This window comes from Paramormyrops kingsleyae, chromosome 2 (assembly GCF_048594095.1).
Source record: "Paramormyrops kingsleyae isolate MSU_618 chromosome 2, PKINGS_0.4, whole genome shotgun sequence".
NCBI classification, from domain to species: Eukaryota; Metazoa; Chordata; class Actinopteri; order Osteoglossiformes; family Mormyridae; genus Paramormyrops; species Paramormyrops kingsleyae.
This window is the reverse complement of record NC_132798.1, coordinates 7,030,335-7,056,878: the sequence shown is the minus strand read 5'-3', so window position 1 is coordinate 7,056,878 and position 26,544 is coordinate 7,030,335. Positions and strand designations below refer to the sequence as shown.

At 46.6% G+C, this 26,544-nt stretch overlaps 1 protein-coding gene across 1 annotated transcript in view; it reads left to right on the top strand.

The window, feature by feature from the left end:
* Nucleotides 1-21,736, top strand: part of tcf7l1b (transcription factor 7 like 1b) — a 45,093-nt gene extending 23,357 nt beyond the window's left edge. The window contains exons 4-12 of the mRNA XM_023838427.2: nucleotides 8,535-8,618; nucleotides 15,771-15,906; nucleotides 15,993-16,095; nucleotides 16,595-16,678; nucleotides 18,628-18,771; nucleotides 18,955-19,114; nucleotides 19,206-19,313; nucleotides 19,608-19,659; nucleotides 20,801-21,736. Of these exons, the coding sequence (XP_023694195.2) occupies nucleotides 8,535-8,618; nucleotides 15,771-15,906; nucleotides 15,993-16,095; nucleotides 16,595-16,678; nucleotides 18,628-18,771; nucleotides 18,955-19,114; nucleotides 19,206-19,313; nucleotides 19,608-19,659; nucleotides 20,801-21,294 (1,365 nt within the window). The 3' untranslated portion in view covers nucleotides 21,295-21,736. The remainder of the gene's footprint in view (nucleotides 1-8,534; nucleotides 8,619-15,770; nucleotides 15,907-15,992; nucleotides 16,096-16,594; nucleotides 16,679-18,627; nucleotides 18,772-18,954; nucleotides 19,115-19,205; nucleotides 19,314-19,607; nucleotides 19,660-20,800) is intronic.
* Nucleotides 21,737-26,544: the final 4,808 nt, after the last annotated feature.

The following is a 26,544-nucleotide window of genomic DNA, read 5'->3' as shown; positions in this document are numbered from 1 at the left end:
TTTCCTGCTTGGTTTATGTTATCCATCTGTTGGTCCCAGTAAGAGAGAAGAGAAGTTGTACAGGAAGCTGTTAAAGTAATATAAATATGTGGCCTTTTTAGAAATCTGGGGTGACTTTTATGTGGCCTGGAGTTATTTTTCACATTTGTTCCCCGTTAAATCCCAAGTCCCATGAAACGACAGTTGCAAACAATAGGTCCCAGTTTTTGTCAGAGTAATACTTGTGTTTATTGTATATTTGATATTCGTGTTATTATAGATGTTGCATTCCATCAGCACATTTAATATTTTGGAAGGTTAATAAATCCAGTTTTATTGTAATACTTAGTTTTACAATGATACGTTTAGAATGCAGGGTTAAACTGCCGTGGTGTAAACTGAATGTGATGGATGTACGGGGAAAGATTTTTATCTGTGTGTGACTGAGAGATTTCAAGTTCTCTTGTTTCCATTCATAACTTCCTGTGAAAGGAATCCATACAATTGTAGGCAGGCTAAAGCAACCCCTCCCCTCCACTTCAGCAATTCCTGCTAATGATGGCAAGAATGCAGCCTCCTCCCCCCACCCCACCCCACCCCCCCACCCCCGTGCAGCCCCACCGGCCCTCTCCCCACCAATTAATTACTAATTAGCACAATGAGGGCTATCGTTTGCTTAAGAATTGCATTTACAATTACCCCAAATGCACAGAAACAATGGGTCTGATTTGGAAAGCTAGCAGTGGCCCCTGGGGTGGGGGGTACTTACTAGAATTGCTTGTGCCACGGGAGCTGATAATTGTGCCTCCTGTAAAGGCCAGCACAAGGTGTCAATAGCTCGCATAAGCGATTCGCATAAAGTGCTCCGACAATGAGAGCGAGCTACAAGAGGGGATTCCCAGCCCCATTGTCTGAAGTCGCTGTTCATATGGGTTAGGGGATAACTGACACCCCTGCTTACAGCAAGCTGTGTGGCCCATTTTGTTTTTAGCATGTGGACAAAGGAAAACAGTCAGAGGGGGGTTATCTACATGGCGGGTGATTGACATTATCTGCCTGGTCCACCCAGCTGAGAGATCCAGGCTTGTTTAAAGGAGTATATTGCAGACATTCTTTACTCGCATGTTGACGACTACCTGCACGACCCAATGATTTTATGTATTCGTTATATTAATGTGTTTTTTTTCCACTAATGGCCACAATGCCATTGCTTTTACAAGGACTTGTTTTCTTGCATCTAAGCTGTTTTTTTATCATTGGGAAAGACGGGCAAGCCCATGCCCCCAGCTAGCTGAAGGGTAAAGTACAGTCGAATCGCGTAAAAGTTTGAGGAAGTTATTTTTTCCTTTCCCCCCGCATCACTCTGGCAGGCGACGCTGACATACTTTAACAGCAAATGTCCTGACATCTGCCTCTCTCAGATGTCCCTCGCTGGCGCGCTGTCTGGCCCCCGTGCGCCGCCCAGTTGACAAAGACGCCTGGCCGTATTTTCTGGTTTGCTCCATGAAAGAAATGAAACAATTAAATCCAAATACTGGCACTGCCCGTGCCCCAGAGCATATGTTGCATTATCCCTGGTCCAAAAGCAGAGGGCTTCATTCCTGCCTCTGGGAAAAATTCTTTGGAGACTGCGCCACCTTTGTTTCATATGTCCCCTGGCTTTGATAGGACATTCAACTGATGTTAATTTGGAGAGCCGGTGCCTGGGAGAGACCAAGAGGCCGTTACAGCACGATGAAATAGATCAGGGGCTGTGTAGTTCATGTGCTGGCCTCTTTGCAACTTTCCTGGCATGCTAGGAACCCGTTAGGTCACACTCTGCTCCCCCAAAACTATTGGAGCCCAGTTTGTGTGCATCTTCAATGCTGCAAAACCTCATTTTTAACTACTGATCTCTCCACTTAATTTGGTTAGTATTTCCAATGCCTGTTGGATAGTGGAGAACGGCACTTCAAACACAGCCAGTCTAAAACTTACTGAAATATTTAGAAAACATGTCCTATACGTGTGTGTGTGTGTGTGTGTGTGTGTGTGTGTGTTTACATTTACATATAAATAATTGTGTGCTTTATGTATAATGCAAAGTGTCTACAAAACCACTTGCTTTCTTGTTGATTAAATTAGTCTCCGAATAGTATGTGATCAGCGCAGCCTGTTCTGTTGCTATTCTCTCCAAATTTGACCTGAAAGGCCAAAATTATGCAGTAAGGAAAAGTACTGGGGTGAGAATAGGTAGCTACATTGCTAGGGAGACACACGCCTCTCAGTGCAGTTAATTATTTTTGTTTGCGAATTGATGAATTTAGGGCTGTCACACTTGATTATAACAATTTGAGTAATCTACGTATTAATCTGATGATTCAATGAGTAATCTGTGTGTGTGTATGTGTGTGTGTATATATATATATATATATATATATATATATATATATATATATATATATATATATATATAGTTCATGTATTACAAATAATTAGCATGAGGGTGCACATGCAGTCACACATACAGTCAATTTAAGTTCACCAGTTCACTCGGACAGTGGAAGGAAACAGGAGTATCCAACATAAAACCACGCACACATATGGTTTACATGCACACAAAGTGGCAGTGTGCAGTAGCAGTGCCACTCACTGCACTAAGCTTGAACTATGCCGATGGTTAATATCGACATGGCATTTTACGCACAGACAGTTGTCACTTTTTCTAGGATCACAATAGTCTGCTAGGTTCAAAACATCAACAAGTTGCTACATTTAGCAAGCTTTGCAATTTAGAATATGTAAAAAAATGAAATACGATCAATCTAAAGTTTACTACAGCTGCTTTTGCATGAGCTCTGCATGCGTTTTCTGAGCCGGTCATATTATCTAGTCTTTGCTCTTGGTGTGTTTAAGAAATTAAACAACAATGAGTGAAAAGCGAACAGGAACTGGTCACGAAAAAACATTCATCTCCCACTGTATGGTATTATCTTGTATTCCAAAGAGACGATATTGAGCAAAAGTAAACGATTTGTCGGCACTGCTTTGTGTCTGTTGGCACAACTCAGGGCAACACCACCAACCTATTTGACAGGCTGGTTATGTACCGTATTATATGTTGATGCGGCTAAGAGATCAGGCTAACTCTAGTTTTAGCAGCATAGCGTGCGTACTCTCAGCATCCTAGTTCTTTGTTCTTGCGTATACCCTTAAAATGATGTTGAAAAACGACTTAGGAACATTTCAAGTTACGGACGGCCGTTCGGAACGTATCTCGTTCTCAAGTAAATTAAGCAAAATTAATGACACATGACAGGCTAGGCTACTCCGGGAGGCTAAATGGCGCATATTGATGGCTAACGTGTTTTGGGGTTAGTTTGTAAAACCCGAGTGTCTTATTTTTAAGAGGTATTTGCATGATATTGAAGTTCTACTTTGCAATACTGACAGGTAGAGGTCGACCGATATGGGTTTTTCAATAGCCGATGCCGATGACGATATTTAGGAGTCAGGGTCAGCCGATGGCCGATATATGCTGCCGATATTTTTTGGCCGAAAATTGGACGTTTTCCCCTCTATTTGCATGATAAAATATCACATTAATAATAACAAATGATACACAAAATTTCTCAACTTAGCATTTATTGAATACTGACTTGTGTAAATTTAAATATAAACTTAAATAACAAAAACACAATACAACTTATAAACAACTTAAACTTATAAACAATAAAGATAGCAGCATCAGAATCTCTTTAGCAGCAAACTCATTCTTCAGCTCCCAAGCTCACCAGTCTGCTGCAGATATTGCACCTGGCTTTTCCTGGTGTTGGCTTTGTGAAATGCTGCCATACAGGATTAGATTTTTGTTCAGCCATCAGACAGCAATTACTAAAACAGAAGAATAAATGCAAGGTTAGAATTTTTATTATAGTACCTTCATCTTCAATTCATTCTACAAGTCCAGTATTCCATGCACATTAAAACAATTACACTCTAATACATTTTGAAGAAAAAAAAAAACACTAAGTGCATCATGGTATGATGAGTAGTGTACACTAACATGTTGTTTCTGTTGTTAGCAGGCAGATAGCTTAAAGCCAAATTCACAATCAGAATCTAGTGATCCCGGAAAATAAAATAAAATAACTGTCGTATTGCACAGCCTTGTATGCAAGGACAACATAAGCCCCTAGTGATTGTGACGTTGTCTACGTATAAGCCCGTATAAAGGATAGACATGTTTAATGAGGAAACTAACTGCGCAAAGTCATGCACTTTTTATCTAGACGTCTGACAAATTGTTTGAATCTCCGGTCTCAAATGAAAAAAAGTTGCACAGAAAGACCATTGTCAGCATCAGCTCAAGTAAATGGTAACCACGCTTTCGAACAAACACTTTTCTCCGCCATGCATTGTTCTTAGCAGCTCTGTGTCTCCGAGGACGGCGCTGTCTGTGATCAGGGCAGAGTAACGCAACTCTCACACACGCTGCAGTATTTGAGAGCTGCCTGCTCCGCCCCACACACTCAGAGTGAAACTCTCCGACACAAGAAAAAAAACATAACTGATAACATCGGGCTGATATGGTAATAATTAAAATGTTAACAATTAAAATGATTTTTAACGATAAAAAAACGTCTGTGAGCCCACCAATAAGCGCACAAAACGAACTCTATTAGAATCAATGATCCTTAATGTTACCTGTAAGCTACAGTTGGTTGAAGGCTCATTATCATTACCCCAGTTCCCAATAGCGTAATTCGCGTTTTCTTTTAAAGCAACATTTCATAGCAAACTACTTAAATAAACAGGTCATTGAAAGATCAGAATTTAAGCCTTACCGTTTTATCCCAGGACTCTTCCAAAACTTCTGGCTGTGGTCCTGCACAAGGCAGCATGGGTCACGTGTTCCACAGCAACAATAACACTGGGCTGCCCGCAGACGTGCCTGTCTGAAAATCGGCGTAGTGCACTCGGATATCGGCCGATGCCGATACATTAAAAAATGCTAAATATCGGCCCGATATATCGGCCGGCCGATATATCGGTCGACCTCTACTGACAGGTGACTGCATTTTCGTTCACTTTTAACGTGAAGTGCTTTCACACAACAGATGGCTTTTGCGCCTTTATTTGGACCTTTATCTGTTATGCGGCGTCTTCCTTCCGCCGTATTGCCCAGTAATCGAGAGAATTTATCCAGTGCTGTTTAGCAATCGAGCAATTGAGCTTAATCGAGTAATCGTGACAGCTTTAGATGAATTGAGTTTGTTTCATTTTTCTCCGTTGCGTATCCTAGCCATCCGAGTGTTGATCGGTAGCAGGATGGCGGTTGGAGGCAAAGCGTCGGTGCATTATCACCGTTATAATCGGCGGCTTCGGACTTCGGACATGGAACTGCATCTTTGGTTTCTTCCATTCTGGGATCTGCTTGGGAACCATGATAAATGAGCAAGATAATTATAAATCAAAATAACTAGTGAATAACCGACTCATGTTTGTGTGGCCTCACGGTGCATGGCTTTAGGAGTAAGGGGTTCCTGTAAGGATCACAGGCTGGTCATGTTCCCCTACACCTGAAAGTCATGGTGACTTGGAGTGGTCTGATTGCACAAATAGCTGTATGGACCGTGAAGGCAGATGTTTTGTGTGTCTGTGTATTATTTTTCCCTCCAGGTCAACATTTCGCAGTGCATCTGCTGCAAGTATCATGACTTTAACATATGATTCTGGCCCTCCACCCAGGCCCCTGGCTGTTTATCTTGGCTGCTCTTCTTCCGTGAAGCCCAGCACCCTGGCCCCTGTAATTTTTCCCCCACCCCAGTTCTCCCAGTGTGAGTCCGCGTGGTGGGATTTTGGGATTGGGGGGGTGGGCGGGGGGTAGCGGAGCAGGTGGCGTGGTGTTTGGGGGTGGGGGGCGGGGGCATTTGTTTCCTGGTGCTCGTTGACTGAGAGCGATATTAATAATGAATCAAACTGGAGAACGAGGAGCCTATGTGGGACTGGCAGGGGGAGGACATGGCTGAAATCCCTGGTGGTCGAAAGGGCCCCCACTGGAGAGAATTTCATTATTTTCATAGACAGTACTGCCCCCCCCCCCCCCCCCCCAATGTGATGGCAATTTACAGTTAAGCACAGAGCTGAATTGTGTGGAAAAAGGTCCCTTTTGTGGTTGTGCTTTTCTCTACTTTCAGGCCTGGTTTGTACATGAAGCTTAATGGTGCAGCTGAGGGGATAGGTGTTTGGATCCAAGCTGTTCCCTGCTAGGATAAGGCTGAGCTGCCCAGTTCCTTCCCTCTGGCAGTCTGTTGGCCCCCCCAGCTGTCAGGAAACAATACCCTGAGCCTGCCCGAGCCCATTCCTGAAACCGGCTCGATGCCGTAATGTCTTTTCCATTTCTAACCTGCAGCTATCCAAACTCCCTCCCTAACAGTAAAGTCGTGGTGATGAATGAAGCCTCAAAGACTCTTTACAAATCTTCATTAACCCTTAATGAACCCTTTTCTTTATAGATTGTAGATTTTGCTGCCCGACTTGGCACCTTTGAGGTGTGCCTGCGTCGCGATGATTGATCATTGTTTTTTCGGCTTTTGTGCGCAGCTTTTCACGCGATAAACGGTGCTCCCTGTTTGCCGAAGCCGGTGGAAGGTAACCGCGACCCATCCGGTGTTTATCTACGGCGCGCCGGCCTTTTGTGGGAACCACGACAGGCGCTCCGGCCTGCTGCTAAATAAGTGAAGAGGGATGTTTGCTCAGCGGTTGCGGGGGGGAGGGGGGTGGGGCGTTAATTAATTTGTGTTATGATGATAATCCTGCCCAGCCGTCCTTTCCTTGGCGGCATGGAGAGCGTGGTGAAGTGGTGTCGGTCAAAGTGGAGATTGAGAGGGTGCCACGACAAGCCCCTCTTGGCCAGAACTCTCCGAGGCCCCAGAGCCAAGGCCGCCGGCGGGTCGCGCCCTTTCCCCGTAGCCGTGACATGTCACTCGGCGGGGTCGACCTGGGGCTCTGCAGCGAGCACTGCTCTGTGCACGCTGACCTTGCGCGTGATGCTGAACACGCATGCCTTAGTGCACGTGTTAAACCGGAAAGCTTTTAAATGCGTTTTCGATCCTTTCTGCATTTTTCACAGAAAAGAATGTCGACACACATGAAAATCTGATATATCAGGGCGTACAACTGATACACAGAGCAGATGTCTGAACAGCTCATAGAGTACATACAGGCTCAGGATTTTTTTTTTTTTACTAAAAAAAAAAAAAGGAAAAGGCTTTAATTCAGCCCGAACGCAAGATTCCTTGCTGTGACTTAATTATAACAAGAATTACAGGTCATTATGATAATGATGCTAATTAATTTTGTCACAGTGTATCCACATCCTCGGAGGACCTGTTGGTAACTTGCACAGTATTTATTTAAAATAAATAATCCTTGTTTCAGTTTAAAAGAACAAATCACAAGAGGGCTGTTGACTTAGACGATTACCCTGCCCCCTCCCCCGTTTCTGCCTGCACTCTCCCACAGAAAGATAGGACTTCCTTCCAGCTGTTTAGCACCCCCCCCATCCATCCCCCTCCCTCCCGTCCCAGACGATGGGCGCCCACAGCTGTGGGCTTGCAGGACCACATTCCCTGAACAGCGTTAATTTCACAGTCCCCACCAGTGCACGGTATCCACGGCACGTTAACCCCAACCCCCCCCCCCCCCCAGCTAACCCATTCCCAGAAACCCCTTTCCATCCCTGGTTGCTCGCTCTCCCTCTCTGTATCTACAGGTGGCAGGAGAGGATGTCTGAGTTATAACCCTCTGCTGAATTTCACCCTAATTTTTTAACATCCCCTCATATGTTGTAATACAAAAAATATTCATTTCAAGGGATCTGACACTCAACATGGTTCAGAAAGTTGCTAAATGTGACACTGAGCTTCACTGAAAAGTCAGAGAACAATCCCCTGTTATTCCTCCCCCCCCCCCCCCCCAGAATAAAATGGATGGCAGTTTTGTCTGACTCAGGGCATTGTTATTCCTACTGGCTCCCTGTGCCCCTGCCTCTGAGCGACGTCCTGGGCTAAGTGGAGGAAGGTCTGCTTTGGGTGTCTTCAGATCTGCACGACGGATAAACAGCCAGGAACCCTGGACAGTCCACGTTTTTGCTCCCTCCCAGCTCCCAGCCAATCAGGACCACCGAATACCTGGTACAGGTGCACTGGGAGCTGAGAGGAAGCAAAAACGTGGACTGTCCGGGGTTCCCCGAAGACTGGGTGCGGAAACACTGGGCTATAGAATAACATGGCGGCGGGCGTGTGCAATAGCGTTTCGCAACAGAAAGTGCTGCAAGGAGAGACACCTTTGTGTGTAGTTAATGCTGTCACTCTAGAAGGTTCTGCCATAAATCGACACCTTGACAGTGGAGGTCTGGCTGAGGAGGCTGGGCTGGTAACTTCTGAAGACCCGTTTTGCTGGATTTTTTTTTTTATTATGATTTCAGACGTTCTCCACCCCCCCCCTCCCCCTCCCAGCTCATTTAATCATCACCTCACTAAGTGTTCATTTCATTCCTCCTCGTTCCACAGTACTTGCAGATGAAATGGCCATTGATCGATGTCCCCGGGACTGCGGCTCTCAAAGACTCCAGGCCACCCACCCCCGGACACCTAGTGAGTATACCCCGCACACACGTCCGACACCCCTGTCCCGCCTGCTCCGGCAGGTACTCCGTCTGCTTGATCGTCACGTGAGTCAAATCACGGTTTGGGTCTCTGATGACACAACTGCCATAATGTGAGTCATGACGTCTTTCCGGCTCTTAAGCCATTTCATGTTTTGGTTTTTGTTCTGTATTTCTGTCACGAATAAAATGAACCAGCTAATCCCCTGGGGAGAAAAGGCCGTCCCTACCAAAGATGTTTGCCACGTTTCCTTTGTCTTGTTTATGTGTTATCTGTCTCACCCAAGCTTAGAATGTTATCAACCTTGACCCAGTATCTGTAGAAGTTGTTAAACCTGTTATGGAGGTGTACCTTGGGGGAAAGAAGGGCAGATAAACACTATTAAGGGTTTGCATTTCAGTGATGGTGCAGGAACAAGTGAAGCAGTGGGATTATATGATGATCATATTTACGTTACCTACGCCCGTTGTGTGTTAAGCAATATTCAGTCCTGCCCACCGGTGTTGATAGCCTAGTCCCGCCACCCGGCATGTCCTGAGCTGCTTATATCATTTTCCAGGTAGCTATTAGTCAGCCTGGTGGAGATACTTGGGGAAACAGCCCCAGTCATTTAACTTTACGAGGATACGCTCGCTCTCCTCTCTGAATGGAGCGTTTGTTTGGGTGTTGCAGGAATAAAGATTCATCTGACAGTGATCACTGGCGGCGAGCAAGGGAGTCTGGTTTTGCTTATGGGTTATTTATGTTTTATTTGTTTGTTTGTTTGTTTTTAACTTCTCTAAGGGACTTGAGAGCCGTTCACTGGGTCACCTTAGTCTCAGCTGGAATCTAATTAGACCTATTTTAGTAGCGTAAGTGCTGACCGCCCGCTGACCTGCTTCTGCACCAGCCGCATTTCTCTTTGCTGCACAGGGTTTGCAGTGTTGCTGTACGGCACTGCCAGTATATTATTTAATTTTATTTGTTTAATGTTGGAAATGGAGGAAGATGGAGCGCGGCTGTGGCGGTTTCAATCACCGCCAACTGAAGGAAATGCCGAGTGCCGGCCCAGAGTGAGCCGTATCTCCGCCGTGCCGCCTTGGCTGTCACCCAGCACGTGCTGCGATCATGCGGTACTGAAACCCGCTGCCCCGTCAGTCCGGGGCTCCGCCTCTTCCTCTTTCCTGAGGGGGTGTAGGTGGACATCCGGATGCAAGGGGAAAAATAATAATACTGACAATAATAATAATAAATGAATGCTTTGGGCCAAACGAAGATGCAGATGCCTCCTGATGGGGAACCGCTGTAGTGTGTGTTTGCACTGTCGCATGTACAGCAGATCTCAGGGCTTTTTGAACGTCCCTATAAATTTGAACATTTAATGCTGGAAGTTGTTTTCCCCCCCTGACTCACGTTCTCATAGATCTGTGTCCTGGGCTCTTCGCAGCGAAGACGGTGGTAGCCAGTCAGTCAGACCGTACACTTCTGTGTTATTCTCCTCTACCTGCAACCACTTGGTGGTTTTTCCAGATTGATTATTTTTTTTTTTGTTCATTTGAAATTCAGGATTCATAGTCATAAACAATTATGAAAGGATCATGAGAAATTGCATCTGTGCTGTACCTAAGAGCTCTGGGAGTATCTGTTCCCAGTTCATGCTGAAACGGGAAGATGGCTCCAGAAGACGGGGCAGGCTGAGGCAGTGGATATGAAAGGCTCGTGGAAGTCTGGCCCGTCGCTCTGCAGATTGGGTCCGTAAGGCCTGTATGCTAATTGGGGGAGCCAGCTCAGACGAAGACACTCAATTATTCAGGAGACAGGTTTGTTTAGCATTCTGCTGGCATTGCAGCAGTTGATACGAAGGGGGGGGGGGCATTGCAAGGGAATTGGGTAGAAGTAAAGGAGCATAGGGCTGTCAGAGACCCACCCCCTTATTTAAGCCTACTGTTCTGAGCAGCCTCCACATGAATAAAACATCAAAGGCAGCACTGGGGCAGGTGATGCATTGTGGGAGAGTCGGCTTTGTCAGTCCGTCAACTGGGCCTGGGTTGGACTCGCTGGGCTTTCTGGGGTCTGGATCTTCAGGGAACAACTGCTCCCTGCTCATAAGTTCAGACAGGACTAATCGATCCTGAACACCAGATAGTCCCAGATGGGGCTGTACAATTCTGCTCTGTTTGCAGAATCCCTTTATGACATTGCACAAAGCGAACGAATCACAATTTTAGCTCACTGCAAATTTGTCACCTACAATGGAACTGTAGATGGGAATGAAAATGAACTTTTTACTTGCACGTGATGCACGCTTCATGTCATTAACATGCATGTTCATTGTTAAAGTTCAGTAAGGACAAGTTTGTCTTTAATGTACTGGAGTTGTTCGGTGGAGAAACGTTTTTTAGCTCTGCTGAGGTGTCGTTGCTTCCCAGAAACCCGCCTGTCACCTTAGTTTCTTTCTGTGTAGGAGCACCGGTTGCTCATTGCTCTGTTTCACCGAAGCATGGAGTCCGACAGACAGATATGGGACAACCTCCACCCTTCCCTGCTGCTTCCTCGCTCTGACACAGACCAGCGGCTGTCTTCTGGGCGTGACACTCTTTGGCTACTTGCAGATTGTTTAAGACTGCACTGACTCAGGTGCTATTTGTGAAGTCGACGTGCCCGGCTGAGAGCAGGCAGCACCATGGCGTTGTCGAGGTGGAGCTGGTGAGCTGTTGGGTGAGACGTAACACCTAAACATCAGACTGATGAGGAGTAATCTCCCAGGCCCAAATCACATCATTTCTGGACATTGGTCACCTTAACCACCATAACAAGTTGTTGTTAAGACCTCTGGATGCACTTGTGGCACTTTTTCTACATCATGTATACGTCTCTCTCTTACTTTAGAAGACATTAATATTAGGGCAATACCATGTTTTTAGATGAAATATAAGCTGCTTTCGGAACCAGTGGGGTTAAATGCATGAATATTTCAGTAGATACTGAAGATCTTACTAAGCTACAGAACCACGCAATGTTCAAGAAGTACAACATGGTAGTAATATAATTTTGACCAGGCAAGGCCCTTGTTTTGGGCTAGCTGGCCTCGCGGTTTATGTGAGGTGGACTAAAAGCCTGTGAAGAAACAAAAATAGCAACAGCAAAGCAAATAATTTTTTGGTTCAAGGGGATCGTGGAGAATCGAAGGAAGACCAAGGTGCTTCATGTGTCTTGTGGGGAGAAAAAAAAAATAATTTCATCGTGTCTTATTGAGGAGCGCAGGTCCTTGGATCTGTGAGTATTTTTAGTGATTCCTAATGTGTGTGAACCAAAGTGCGTAGGTGAGACTTTGATATTGGGGAGGGGGGACATAATTCAGTAATTTGAATGCAAAGGTCTGTTTTTTGGGGGTGGGCAAATTAAGCCAAGTTAAATTTTGGGTGGAACACGTCCTCCATGTATTACCTATCAGCTTGTGCAAAGGTGAGAATTTAACTCGAATGGGAACTTTCTGCTTGGAAGTACTCAAGTTTTAATTTGAAGTTTCTTAAAGTGAATCTCTTGAGCAGTTCACAAATACATTGTTTTTTTTTTTTGGCAATACTCTAGTGATAGAAATATATGTAGTGTTTTTGTGGATTTCTGGGGTTAGGCTTGACCAGTTATCGGAGGCCTGGTATTATTTTACCGTCTTGAGTGGCAGTGAGCTCTAGAGACTTGATGGGGGGGGGGCATTTTGGTGGAATGTGCAGACTGATGAATTTGTAAGACCTGATTGTAAATACGGATGGCTCACTTTTTACATCCGCTTCCTGTTGAGGTTGACAAATAGAGCTCAAGTGTCTGCGGCATGCCGTGAATTCTTTACCCCCACCCCCTCCCCCCGCCCCAGAAAGGATCATGGGGCCGATAGGCACATGCAAAGTTCTTAGGGTTATTCAGTTTGTTCTCAGCTCCCATACCCACAGGCTGTTTGCCTAGTAATTCAATTCAGATGTGAAGAATCCAAAAACATGTTTGCTTGAATGAAATCCACCCTCCACCCACGTTTGCCAAGGACCCTGCTTTTATTAGCTGCACTCCAAGTTTGACGGCCCAGTGTGGCGCTGGCATCCTGGCCGATGTCGAGCCAGAGCGGCCGGACAGATACGCCCTTCGTCCATCTACTGGATTTGCAGCTTTCTGTTATTTTCGTTGTCTTCCTGCAACTTTGTCTAGTTTTACATGAAACCATCCAGGACTAATATAGCTTGTAATTCAGATCCCCTTGCTAAGACATTTCTATCGGACATTTAACCCCCAGTTATCCACGAGCAGAACACACTGTCCCTTTATTCCTTTTCCACCTTGAAATTCCGCCTTGCTTAAATTAAGCCTGCCAGTGCATTTTGCTGTCAGATGTTTGATATGAATCTTAATTTGCTAGAAAGAAAGATGTGCTGCAAGTTCTTTAAGAGCTGTACGTTTTCTTTGGCCCGTATCTTGACGTAAAACAAGCCCGTGCCTATTTTAAGGGAACCTGTACTGCATTTCCTAAGAATTCCTAGAGCTCCCTCTCCCCGCTACATGAGAACACCCCTCCGTGGGCCAGACGGGGCCAGAACGGCAAGCGGAACGTGAGTCAGGCTGTATTTGGTGACCTGCTAACCATTTTGCCTTAGCCTGCGAGAGACGTACACAAACATCCATTCTCATTACTCGCCACATTTCGAAAATCAAGGGCCGGCCAGATGATGGCTGGGCCTGAATAGCCGTCATTCATTCCTTTTCTCCCCCCTTTCCAGATTGACTTTATGGGTAGAGGCTGCGTTTTACATAATGTCTTATGGCTAATTAATGGCTGTCAGTGTTAAACGGCTACGTTATTGGCTGATTAGTGCCTCCACTTAATATTTTGGTGCAACAGTATCAATTTGTCACTTATTGCACGTTGCTCTGTTTGTATATTAGATTTATTATTTTTTTTGTAATTCTCTGGAAAGTGTACAGCAGACGAACACATAGCGCGCCTCCTTTTTGAGAGCTAATTTGGTTTGACCCCATCATTACCGTCCATTATGTGCGCTGTTATTTTTGGGTGGGGGGGATCAGGGGTGGTGCAGGATTGTGACTGACGATCTGCCGCCGTGCCGCCACAGACCCGACGCCCAGCTCACCCTCTCCGTCTGCGCTGGCAGTGGGGCTCGTACTGGCAGGCTTCACCATGGACAGGCTGTATGTGTCGGAGCACCAAGCTTACAAAACGAGCGTAGTCCCTGGCAGTCACACTACTGGCCCCGGGATCGAGCGCTGCAGGCGGCTGCTTGCACTGGCGCCCCCTGCAGTACATTTGCACTCTCATGCTGACTCTTCTGCTTTCATCCAAAGTGATATTGGATCATTGAGAACGCAGGGTCAGGCTGCCGCCGGAGCGATAGGAGATTATGGGCCTTGCTTAAGGGCTGACTGAAGTCACTCTGTCAACCATGAGATTTGAACTGGCGACCTTCTGGTCACGAGGACATCCTCCTAACGCGGCAAGCCATGCTTCACCTCATCCATCTTCATTTGTAGATGATTCTTTCAGCACGTGTTTGTGGGAAAGTTCTACAGAAGCTGGTTAAAATGGCCAAACACGGGCATTTTGCGTTACCACCCTGCTAAATCGCTTCGGTGTCACCGTGCCAGTAGTGTGTTAATTATTAAAGGGCGTTCTGTGATTCTTACTGATGTGCTGCCCACAGCTGTGCCAGAGCACAGGTCCGGGGCATCCATAATGCAGGGAGCACAGCAAGCTCCAGGGGGCGTAAGTCTGCTACACGAGGCCCACAGGCCCGCCGTTAACCCCTGCCGGGGGCCGGGGGCCGGGGGGTGCTGGCGCCAGGCATGGACTCCGCAAAGACGACCCTCCCCATTTCCCGTGTCCCGTGGTGAATGTTTCCCCCGTTCGACTGTCACACTCGGCAGCGAAACGCAAACGGGCGGGTGTGGGGGAGCTGGGCAGGTCTGTCAGGGACCTGGAGGCATTTGCAGGGCGTGAGGCGGGTGCTCGGGGGACACTCAATGCAGAGCTTGTTCCCTTGCAGGGCGTGGCGGTTACAGGACAGGTTTGGGGGGGGGGGGGGGGGGTTGCAGGGGGAACAAGCCTCCCTTCTCCAGCATGATGGCTAACAAGCAGCCCATTGACTGGCACAGTTCAGGAGAAGAGACTGTGGTACCTTAAGAAAGGAGCTGTTTTTAAAATGTTGTATTATGGCAGTATGGGGGGGCGCTACTGCCTCACACCCCTGGGGTCAGGGTTTGAATCCCCTCACGTGTGGAGTAGCTGTCCTTCAGCAGTCAACAACATAGCTAGGCTACAACTCTGGCATTGCTAATTTGCCCAGTGTGACTGTGTGTATATACCCTCTGATGGCATCTCTACCAGGGTGTAGCCCAGTCTGCTGCGGTGTGCTGCCTGGGATAGGATAACTGGGGCATGGAGCCTAACATGGATAAGCAGCCCCTAACCAGAGATCCCACAGAGCAGTATGCTGTTCTTTAGGTTTCCCTTCACCCTTCCTATCGGCCGTGGCTGCCTCGCTTCGTGCCCTGTCCGCTGGAGTGCATAGCCGCTCTTGGCAGACGCGCGAAGTCCTCACATGGTCTCTGGTATGTGTCCAGCCATCATGAGGCCCTGCCACACACACCACCCCTGTTGTTTAACCAGGCACTGCCACTGTCTGCCCCGGCGGGCAGGTGGAGACAAGCAGCTGGGGGCGACGGGCGTGATCCCCCACGCAGCAGCGCGAGACGGGGCAGGGTGTGTCTGTGGCCCTCTGTGTTCTCCACCCCTGCCAGCTCAGCGACTGGCTTTTGTGTCAGAATGATTGGAGAAGGTGAAGACACACACTTACCACTGAGTGTATAATGCTGAGTAAAAGTTCCTCTGTAAGAACAGCAGCTCCACTCTCCACGTCTTACAGCAGTGATTCATTTTGCTTTAATAGCTAGAGATGCCACTGTTTATTAAATTTAATAGGGGAAAAGTTAATTTATAAAGCTCTGACCCATGGTAGGATGTCTTGGCGAGTGTGGAGCTGTGGATGGTCTAAAGTCTCTCTCTCTCTCTCTCTCTCTCTCGCTCTCTCTCGTGCTCGCTCTCTCTCTCTCTCTCTCTCTCTCGCTCTCTCTCGTGCTCGCTCTCTCTCTCTCCTTCAGTCTAACAAGGTCCCAGTGGTGCAGCATGCCCATCATGTGCACCCTCTCACGCCCCTCATCACCTACAGCAATGAACACTTTTCCCCTGGGACTCCACCCTCGCACCTCTCTCCAGAAATACTGGACCCAAAGACAGGTATGCATCCCTGTCGTCACACCCACCTCCTTCGCTCTGACTCCAGGTCTCCAGACCTGTGATGGATGGTCGCTCTCGTTTTCCAGGCATCCCACGGACTCCCCACCCCTCGGAGCTCTCGCCCTACTACCCCCTGTCGCCTGGGGCAGTGGGACAGATCCCTCATCCCCTGGGCTGGCTGGTCCCGCAGTAAGTCACCTCGCCAGGCAGCATACCCCAAGAGCAGTCTGGGCTGGATCTTCTGCCAGCCTGACCTATGTGACCCAGAGCCTCCTCAGCTGGGGGGTGGGGGTGGGGGGGGGGGGGAGCGCTTCCATTCATGTGCACGCGGCTCACGCGCAGCTCTGCGTCAGTGCGGGATGAATGGATGTTCAGCCCGATCAAAGGCGGATCAGCCTTCAGCTAATATGTGATGATTCCCTCGCAACGCGCCTAATCACCAGATGCTCAGAGTTGGCGAGGTGCACCTCTTTGATGTTGTGCGTGAAATTTTTTTGCTAGTCTATTTTTGATGCCACACTTTCAAGTTGATAATAGGGTGGGGGATGTGGGGGACGGTTGTTACCATCCCAGAAACACTGAATTGTGGGAGCTTGCATGCTTGAATCGTTTGTGACTGTTGCGTTCTGCTGGAACGTGTCGGGTGTATCAGATGATGACCCTCACCGATGCTCTCCTCCACCTCCAGGCAGGGCCAGCCCATGTACTCCATACCCCCGGGGGGATTCAGACACCCCTACCCGGCACTTGCAATGAATGCGTCCATGTCCAGGTGAGCTGCCCTGTCCAATTGCACCGCATTGTTAGGAAACGCATTAGCTATGCTGCTGCGGGCTGCAGTCAGTCATGAGTTGTGCATTATCATCTTTGTAATTCGTGAAATGCCAATTCCCGGGAACCTGCAGGTTGGCACTGCACGAGCTAGCCCGTCAGGGGAATCGCTGACATTGATGGGGAGTGGCACGGCCTCGGGGCTGCCCCGGATTCCGGGGGCGGACCTTACCGCCTGGACGTGTCCAGGAAGGGAGTGGGCCTGTCCCGGAATACAAATGAGGCCTCGTTCTCCGACGGGCAGGAGACCGTCCTTAAGTGCTCCTCTAAGAATGGAGAACCTCAGAGACCATTCGCGATTCCCACTCCCGAGAAGATGTTTCAGTGCCGGATTATAGATCTGAAGAGCCTCCCTCGGCGGCTGGGCCCGGCTGGAGAGCGATCTCCGCAACACGTACGGAGATGAAAGGCTCCCCACTAGCGATGGCAAGCAGCCAAGCGGCCCCTACCATCCCACCGAACTCTCCGAAATGCACGGATCGGCAGCGGGCCTTTCGGATCGGGCGGGAGACGGAATATCTGCAACGGGCTTCAAATGACCGATTGTGAGCGCCCGCGCATGCGACGCATAAAGACGCATTAATGCCGTTCAGTCGCTCCTCCCAAGCCCAGAAAGCTGGCAGCGCATCCGCCGGTTTCCCTGGCTTCCCAAACACAGATGTGTGCCCCGCTAGGGCCGCTTGCCGGCTCGGCGTCGGAGCACAATCCCGGCAAACAGTCACTCGCGCAATCGCCGGCATTCATCTCGCCGTGTTCAAAGGGGGAAAGTCGGAAGGAAGGGGGGGGCGGGGGGGGGGGGGCGCGCAAGTGGCTGTTCTCTTTTTACATGCCGAGGAGAAGGGGAAGGGCAGCTTCTGCTCTCCCAAAGGAGCCCGATCAGCCCCGTCAGCCTGTTCCCAGCTTCAAAACAAATCATTTTAAAAGCTTTAATTGATCATAATTGCACATTTTTAACATTTCTTTCCCTCTTGAAACTGTGTTGTGAGCGATTATATTCATTTATTTTTTATTTTTTTTTTTTTGTCGTTGTTGTTGACTCATGTTCCTCTCTGCGTGTGACTCTTTTTGTAAGAGCAGCTGCTTCCATTTTAATGAGAAATCTTCCCCCCCCCCCTCACCCCCCTGGTTTTGATTCTGGGAATTAATATGAGCAGAGCGAGAGGCTGCTATAGAGGCCTTCGGTGCGTTTGCTGGGGTTGCTGCCCAACGGTCCCTGATCTGCGTTCTCCCTCCAAGGAAATTTTATTTCTTCGGTTGCTCAAGTGGAGGGAAAAGTTTCTCCGGAACCAGAAACTCGTGGTGCATCTCCGAATCCAACAAGCCAATCTTCATTTGCTATTCTGTTTTACCCTGCAAACACGACCCGTTGGGTACAACTGAAAATATTGATTTAACAAAAATATGTGGAGAACAGACACAGATCTCGATTTGATTTATTTATTAAAGCCAATTTGATGACAATGCCCCATTGTCCTGGGTGGTGGAAGCCTGGAATGTCCCTGACGGGCAGATTCCCAGTGCCGGGTGCAGAGTGGGCGCTTCTGCGGTCTGGAGCTGGGTTCAGGTGTCGAGCTGCCTCTGTTGCTGTAGCAACAGCGCACTCCCTCCTCAGTTTAGAAAGGCATTTCTCAAGTGTGCTTTGTGTGAGCTGTCTTTTAATGTAAAACCAGGAGTACCTGAATGAGGCATAGGGGGCGCTGTTTGCAGGCTGCTGGAGAATAGCAGAAGGTCAGCAGGAGAAGTTCTGCAATCCTGTGGGAGACTTGGGGTGGAGTCTATGTACTGTCACTATGCTTATGTTTACATTCGTCCAGAGGCCTCCGTTAGTCTGTCCAGCCACAGTGACGCTGATGTGTGGGTGTCGGCCCCCTTTCCCTCCTTTCTCCACAGCCTGGTGTCTAGCCGGTTCCCTCCTCACATGGTGCCTCATCACCCCCACGGTCTCCACCAGACGGGCATCCCACACCCCGCCATCGTCTCCCCCGCCATCAAGCAGGAGCCCAACTCCGATGGCGTCATCTCCGCTGCTCACTCGTCAGTCCATTTCCTCCCTATTGATCACAGCTGATCCTCGATTTTTTTTTGGGGGGTGGGGGACATTTTAACTGATGATTTACCTTTTTTTTGGTCCAGCAACCTGTCAGTTCCTCAGAAATGCCGGGATTATAGTTCTCTCGGCCCTCTCTGAAGTGCCGGGACGTCTCCCTCTCTCCACAGGAAGTCCCCGGGGCCGGTGAAGAAGGAGGAGGACAAGAAACCGCACATAAAAAAGCCGCTCAACGCCTTCATGCTCTACATGAAGGAGATGCGGGCCAAGGTGGTGGCGGAGTGCACCCTCAAGGAGAGCGCCGCCATCAACCAGATCCTGGGGAGGAGGGTGAGCGGACCGGCTTCGCTGGGGGCTCGTGGACCCCGCTCTGGTCCTGCCAGAGCTCCCATTCTCACCGCGCGCCTCCCTGTGTTCACAGTGGCACTCGCTGTCGCGGGAGGAGCAGGCAAAGTACTACGAGCTGGCAAGGAAGGAACGGCAGCTTCATTCCCAGCTGTACCCGGGCTGGTCGGCACGAGACAACTACGTAAGTCTGCCAAGGCGGCGACGGCCCGCGGCTCATGCCAGAGCAGGATCCGCTTCCCGTCCTGGAGACGGACACAACTGCGGCCTTGTGACCATACAAGTAACGTGGCAGCTTGTCAGGGTCGGCTTGGGGTGGGCAAGGGTGTTAGTCCGAGTACTTATACTCTAGGCATAGTAGATGTTGATGGGGCAAGAGCCTATTTTGGTCACATGCCAGAGTGTTTAAGACTTGCTTCCTCTCTGCCGGCATCATTTCTTCACCATTAGCTCATCATCGTGCCATTTTCCTCTGCAGGGGAAGCGGAAAAAGCGAAAGCGGGAGAATAAGCCAGAATCCACGCCAGAAGGTAGGTGTTCCTAGACCGTGGCTCATTGAGGCCACCGCCTCTTTGCCTCCTGCAGTACGTTTGGAAGCTGAGCGGTTGGGGTCTCCTGTGACCAGGGTTGTGGGGACACACTGTGTCTCTGGGTCTCGATGGACGATAGCCCCCTCCGCGCCCGCGGCTCCCTCGCAGTCGCTGTGTCATGTTCACGTTTCCGACTCTTTCTCCTCGCCACTGTCTCCTCTAACTCCTTTCTCTTCTGGACTTTTGCCAAGCAGCGTATGAGGTTCAGTGCTAACCATGGCAGGTACGTGTGCTGCACGGCGTCTCGTGGAGGACGTGGAGTGGAGCCCCACTACCTGACCGCTGTCTCTCACATGTCCCGGAAGGGTTGGGGGCGGGGGGCTTGCTCAACATTTTCATTCTTTCATCTGGGTCTACAGATCAGTGTTGTTTGACAATTGCAGTCATAATAAAACAACTGTTTAGAACTAGATTTTAGTAACTTCATTTGATAAACTACTAGAACAAAGCTGATAGGTCTAGCAAATATTTAAACGATACTTTTACATATATACTGCAATACATGGACATTTTTCAGTATTCGGTGTGTTTTGTTTTAATTATGAATTCAAATACCAATGAAAGGTTACCAATTGGAAATTCCCTTTAGTCTCAAGAATCACAATTTGATTGATTTGCAAAATAATTTTATATCAAGTCATTCATGGCCTTCAAGGAACTGGTCTAATGATCGTTGGCATAGAGTAACTGTGTATGTTTCACGGTTACTGGGAGTCAGACTGTCATCTGATCTTGGTGTGATAATGTCAAACATCCCTTCAGACATCTGTATGTTTAATTGAAATATTGCATAAATCACTGCTATTGTCGTCGTCGTTTTTGTTGTTGTTGTAATTTGTCTTGCTTGGCAAGCGTTAAACTGGTCAGTTGCTCCCATAGCATTCGTGGTCTCCACATGTACCAGTATCCATCTGTGAATACCTGTTTCATCCCTTGTGTTCTCCTGAGGTCTACAGAATTTGACTGCATTTTAACTGGGCGGGGCTTTAGCATTTATTGAATATAATCTGTCAACTAATTATACGACCTGTCTGCCGTGTTCTCTCTACCACCATGAGCATTCGACTCCCTGTCTTTCCAGATTTCTCATCAAGGACTAAGAAGCAGTGCATACAATACCTGCCGTCTGAGAAGATGTGCGACAGCCCCGCCTCCTCTCACGGCAGCATGCTGGACTCCCCAGCCACGCCCTCTGCAGCCCTGGCATCCCCTGCCGCCCCTGCAGCCACCCACTCGGAGCAAGCCCAGCCCCTGTCCCTTACGACCAAGCCTGAGGGCCGGCCCCACCACTTCCCTCTGCAGGGCAAGCCCTCTGGATCTGCTTCTTCCTCCACTTCCTCCTCCACCTCTACTTCATCCTCCACCCCCACTTCCTCTACTCAACCAAGTATTTCTCTCCCCATTGGTTCCACAAGCAGTCATTCAACACCTCTTCTCTCTCGACCAATCCCATTTACCTCTCTGCATTCCTCCCTACTGTCCCCACCTACCTCTTTCCATCAGGCATCCCTTAATTCCCATCATGCTTTGTTTCAATCACAGCCCCTGTCCTTGGTTACCAAATCAACTGATTAAATCAAATTGATCCATATTGTTTTTTTGTTACGCTGTATATTGCTTCCTAACTTTTTATAGGTATTAGATTGAGTTTTTCTTTGTTTTTTTTAATGATGAAAAGGAAAAGTGTTATTGGTCAATATTTGACCACCTGTTTTTTCCCTTTCTCTCTATCAAACAAATGTATTTTTTGTAAAGTGTAATGCAGAACTGGTTTCCTTTTTTCCAATGCATTTATCCAATGCTACTTGTATAAAAGAACAAATGTATAAAGGTCTCTTTTTAAAAAAAACAAAACAAAAACTGTCCTTTTTTAGTTATGAACTCATTAATGTTAGTTAAAACTTTCCAGTACTTTCCATATCTTTATTCTCCACAGTTACTCCTTCCACTCTCCCCTTTGTGAGTGTTTTGCCTTCTTTGAAACATGATAAATAAATCTTAAAATTGGTTCTTATAAGCGGACACCTTGTTCTTCTTCTGAGTGTGGCATTCAAGTTGTGAAATAAATTCTACTTAATTCCTCTCTGCGGTAATAGTGACTGTTGGGCCATTTTGTTTTGTAGTTTTTTTTGTTTTTTTGTTGCATGAGTAGGAGTTCTGTATTTGATCATAAAACAGTTAAAGGACTTTTAAAAAAAAATGGGAAAATGGTAGGACTAGAAGCGCATGGCTTCTTAATTTCATATTTTACTTTCATTTTCAGTTTAAACTTTCAATCCAAAGAACTGGGTAAAATTACTAAATAGTAAAACATACTCGTGCTGTCCAACATTATAGAAGAAAGCAGGGAATTTTTATAAGATAATGATTTGTAATTCATATTATAATATGTTTTATAACAGCATGGTAAGCAGACATCCTGCAGCTCAAACTAGCTGATGTTTTTGGGCTTGCTGTACACTGCAGACGGGGCAATCCTGTGCAACCTTGTAAATTGCTTTTAGGGCCCTTGGACATCCGGCCCCGATAACTGTGATTTGTGGTGAGGCCAATCTTTTTGCATTAAGCTTCTGTATTTGTTGACGGGTTATTTGTCCGGTACAGCTTGTGATGGACATTTCACAAAATGTTGCATAACAAGAATGGGTCTGGATGTCCACGGAGACGGGGGAGAGTTACAGCTCCGGGAGAAATTTGACAGTATGGTTTGAGTTTAGTCTGAAGTGTACTTTTACCCCAAATAAGGTTTGTCAGTAAACAGGATAATATAGGGTGCCAGTGAAATTAAAAGTTACGACCGGGATAGTCACTAACTTGACCATGTAATAGCTGGGACTTTTAATGAATATGAATGCAGCCGTCTATGGTGCTGAGATCTGTACTGATTAATAGGCAAGGAAGATTTTTCTAAGTGGGATGAAGTTCTATAATATGGAACAGAATTGCTTTCATCTTGATTTATAAAGGTATGGAAGTAATAGGAATAATGACAGAACCTTGCTCTGTTTCATTCAGAAAATCCAGCCGTTCTCATTAATCTGAAATTCCTCACGTTTGTGGAATACCTTGTCATTAAGCGGCATGTTGATATTTATTCTGAACATGCAGGCAGTTTTTTCACACTTTCCAGAATGTTGGCTTTGTGCTTTTTTTTCTCTCTAGTCGATTACTGGGCAACTTCTGTTGCAAAGGATATTTTAGGGGGGTTACCGTGACACTTATCTGCCTTTGTATGATTTAATTCCACTGTTTAGTAGAAACTTTGCACCAAGCAATTTGCACACCTTGCAAACATGCCCCTTCATCCAATGGCAAACGACAGTGCCGTGAAATTCAGGTGCCTTTCTCAGGGGTACGACAGCAGGGTCATTATTAAGACCTGAGATCTTTTTGTTGTACGTTCAGTTTCACCGCCACGAGGCTGACTATCGTATCAAAAGCAACACTCTTCCCCAGGAGCTGAAAGATCACCTGACTTGTCACTGTCATATTTGTGGGCTGACGTGTATCAAGCACCTGTACAGATCTGCTAAATATCATCAAACCTGTATTAATGGGCTTGGCTACAGGTGAAAACAAAGGGTAGATCACCTGAAGCAAGCGACACTCTTCACCAAATGCATCCTATTTAAGAAAAGAACATTCATAGATTCTGAGCCATTTGATGAGCTTAACAGTGAAATTAGATACGCAATTCTATACACTTTTTCTTTAGACATTGGGGGTAATTTTTCCATATCAAAACGCTTTGTGTTCTTTTGTGATTAAAATTGGAAATCAATAGGTAACTTGCTGAGATTTAGCTCTGCGTGTGGTTTCCTGTTTTGAAAGCTGGTGGTGAGAGTGGAGGAATGGACAGGCAGGGGAAAATGTGGGAGTGATTACGACTCAATCTTTAATGGGGTGAATTTTTATCAAACCACACTGGAAAATAAAAATCTATGCCAGGATATGAACATTTGAGGCCAAAAATAAATGCAAATAAAAAAATAATAGACATCTGTTTCTTCCTGGAATGCAGCGTTCCCAAACAACGACAAAAACAAGGTCAACCATGCACCCCCTTTTCTTTTTTCAGGCGTGCTCCTTTCCCGCAATTTTATAGCATCTTTATTTGCCATTTGGCACGCTGCTGAGGCTTTAATTAACTCGGAGGTAATGATAGGTAGCCCCTGGGACCTCATTAGGCAATTCAATTAGCGAAAAATACACAAGGTAGGTTACAGCACTCTATGGCTTAGGGGACGAGTGCCGATGCCAGGGACAGACCAATTAGCCTTTAGCTGGCAGACTGGACTGGAAGTGACACTACAGATTCTTTACTGTCACTGACGAGAGGCAGTGAAATGCAACCCCCACCCCCCCACCCCTTAAAAAAAGATCCGTTTTTATAACTGACTAGCAAAGGAATAAATTGCTCATCCAGCTGATGATGTTTGTGCTCCTTGCTGTATTACGCTACTCCAACGTTTCGGTTTTGATGTAAGTTACACATGTTGAACATTCAGAGCATTGGACATTGATGGGAAAGGTAATGTTAGAACGCAGAAGGAACTGAAGAGTCTGCAGTCATACTGTTCTAGGTGTGATCCAAAACGTACGATTCAAAGGGAGGTGGACCATCTAAAGCACAGCTGGGGGGGGGGGGGGGCAATGCAAATACGGATGAAAGTAGATGAACATAAAATTACTACTGAAGGTTGGGGGATGGAGGGTTTATCAGCACAGAAGGACGACAGTTTTCATCAGGGCAAAGTAATGCAACAAGAACAGGAAATATGTGATTTTGGAGTGATTATCAGTATCCCGTGTCAAATGCCAAGCTTTACTTGCACTCTATTATTATGTGAATAACACACAATAATTGTGTTAAGTACCCTATTGTGTGTTTTTAGACTATGCCTGAAGTGCAGGGTGGTAACTATGGTCTCTGCAACTAACTCTAACTTCAGGCAAAAATACAGACAAACCGATAGGCATATGGAGAATTCTTATTTTTGCCCTGCGGTAAGATACAGAGCTGTCAATCTTGTGGCTCTCTTTTTTTTTCATGCCCATCATTAAACAGGAGCAGAATCTGCCCGGTTTGCGTTGCAGACTCGCATTATCAGCGTGTCCTGGACAGAGTCTCCTGTGCCGTGTTTTCCCCTCTGCCCTCAGCTGCTACACAGATCCATCACCAAAATTAAAGGCAATGAGTTGTCAGAAGCAGCCAGGGAAAAAAAAAAAAAAAAAAAAACTCGTTCCTTAAGGCGATGCGTCTGCTTCATTGTGGCTCAGCTCCTGAGAGCCATGCAGTGTCTACTTTAAAACAGAGCCAAAGTAACTTTGTCTCCAGCAGCTTCTATAATGACTCAGGTGGCTGGACCACAAGCTGTTTCTATACAAGCACCCCCCTCCCCCACCCCCACACCTACTTGCATTAATGTTTATTGATAACCACAAAAGCATGCCCCTTTAAATCCTATTTTCTTATACATGCTCTTGAAACATAGCTTTGGCCGGGCCACGTTTCTACAAAGATTTGCCCATTCAATTTCTTTTATTTCAGTAAACTCATTTAAGATTTCACTGGAGATTTCGTATGCTATGCTTGAGATGACTATTTATGAATCTTATATAAAAAAAAAGCATTTCAATAATATGAATTGTCTGTATATGTATGTGTGTGTGTGTGTATATGTATATATACACACATAAAGCCACATACATATATAAACAAACTGGCCTTTCAACTACATCTTTTTTCCACAGCATCTTCGATTAGACATCTGCTCGGTAAGCACGAGGTCAGATTTCATTAATGTTAATTTACCTCATTAAATTCTTGCACTCACTCGCTGAGGTTCTTTTTCGGGTCCTCCTTTGATCATATATTCGTCCCAGGTTAACCCTTTGAAGTCTGGAGAACACAAAGTGCACTTTGTCTTGTCCACAGTCAGTTTCCTCTCACACGGAAAACACAAAACGCCAACAAAGGGAGACGGCCGATGCGTTAGCAATTTCCAGTACAGTGTTTCATCTAAAGGTGCAATTAGTCAATTGCATTCTCAGTTTTTCCACATTTAATCGGTCTGATGAGAGAAGGTGTTTTTGACAGATACAATGCGCATCGCTACATAAAGGCCCGCATGGGATCAGTTTAGAGTGTTACTCTAAACCAGGGGTGTCAAACATACGGCCCGCGGGCCGAATACGGCCCACTATGGTGTCCAATACGGCCCGCGGGATGATTTGAACAATAGTATTAAATATCAAATCTTTTTTATTATCATTATTATTAGTAGTAGTAGTATTAAAAAGGAATAAGAGTGTTAATGAACAGTTTCTGAGGACTTGTTAAATGCAGTTTTACAGAATATAGTGTATTTGTTGTAATTTGATGCACTATGATTAAAAAAAAATAATAATAAATTCGGCCCGCACATGGTCACATTTTCTTCTCATCCGGCCCTCACCCTAAAATGAGTTTGACACCCCTGCTCTAAACTGAGTGTTATCAGGCTATTGAAATTGTTTATATTTTGCACAGAGAACGATATGAGGAATAAAATAAATAGTGTGGATAACATAAAGAAAGAGGCCGTTCATTCACGCTCAAAATGAAAGCAGAGCACTTTGTTACCATGGTAGTTGACCCCTGTTGATACTTCGATCTAAACAGCATTTTACATAAAACGTTGCAAAGGACAGATATCATGCAGTGTCATGCAATAAGATGAAATGGATTTTTAAGTTTTTATCACTCACAACCAGGTAAGTGCACAGCTCCAGCCGAAGAGGGGTGCGGGATATGCACCCAACACTAGAGTCGTTTTTTTTCTG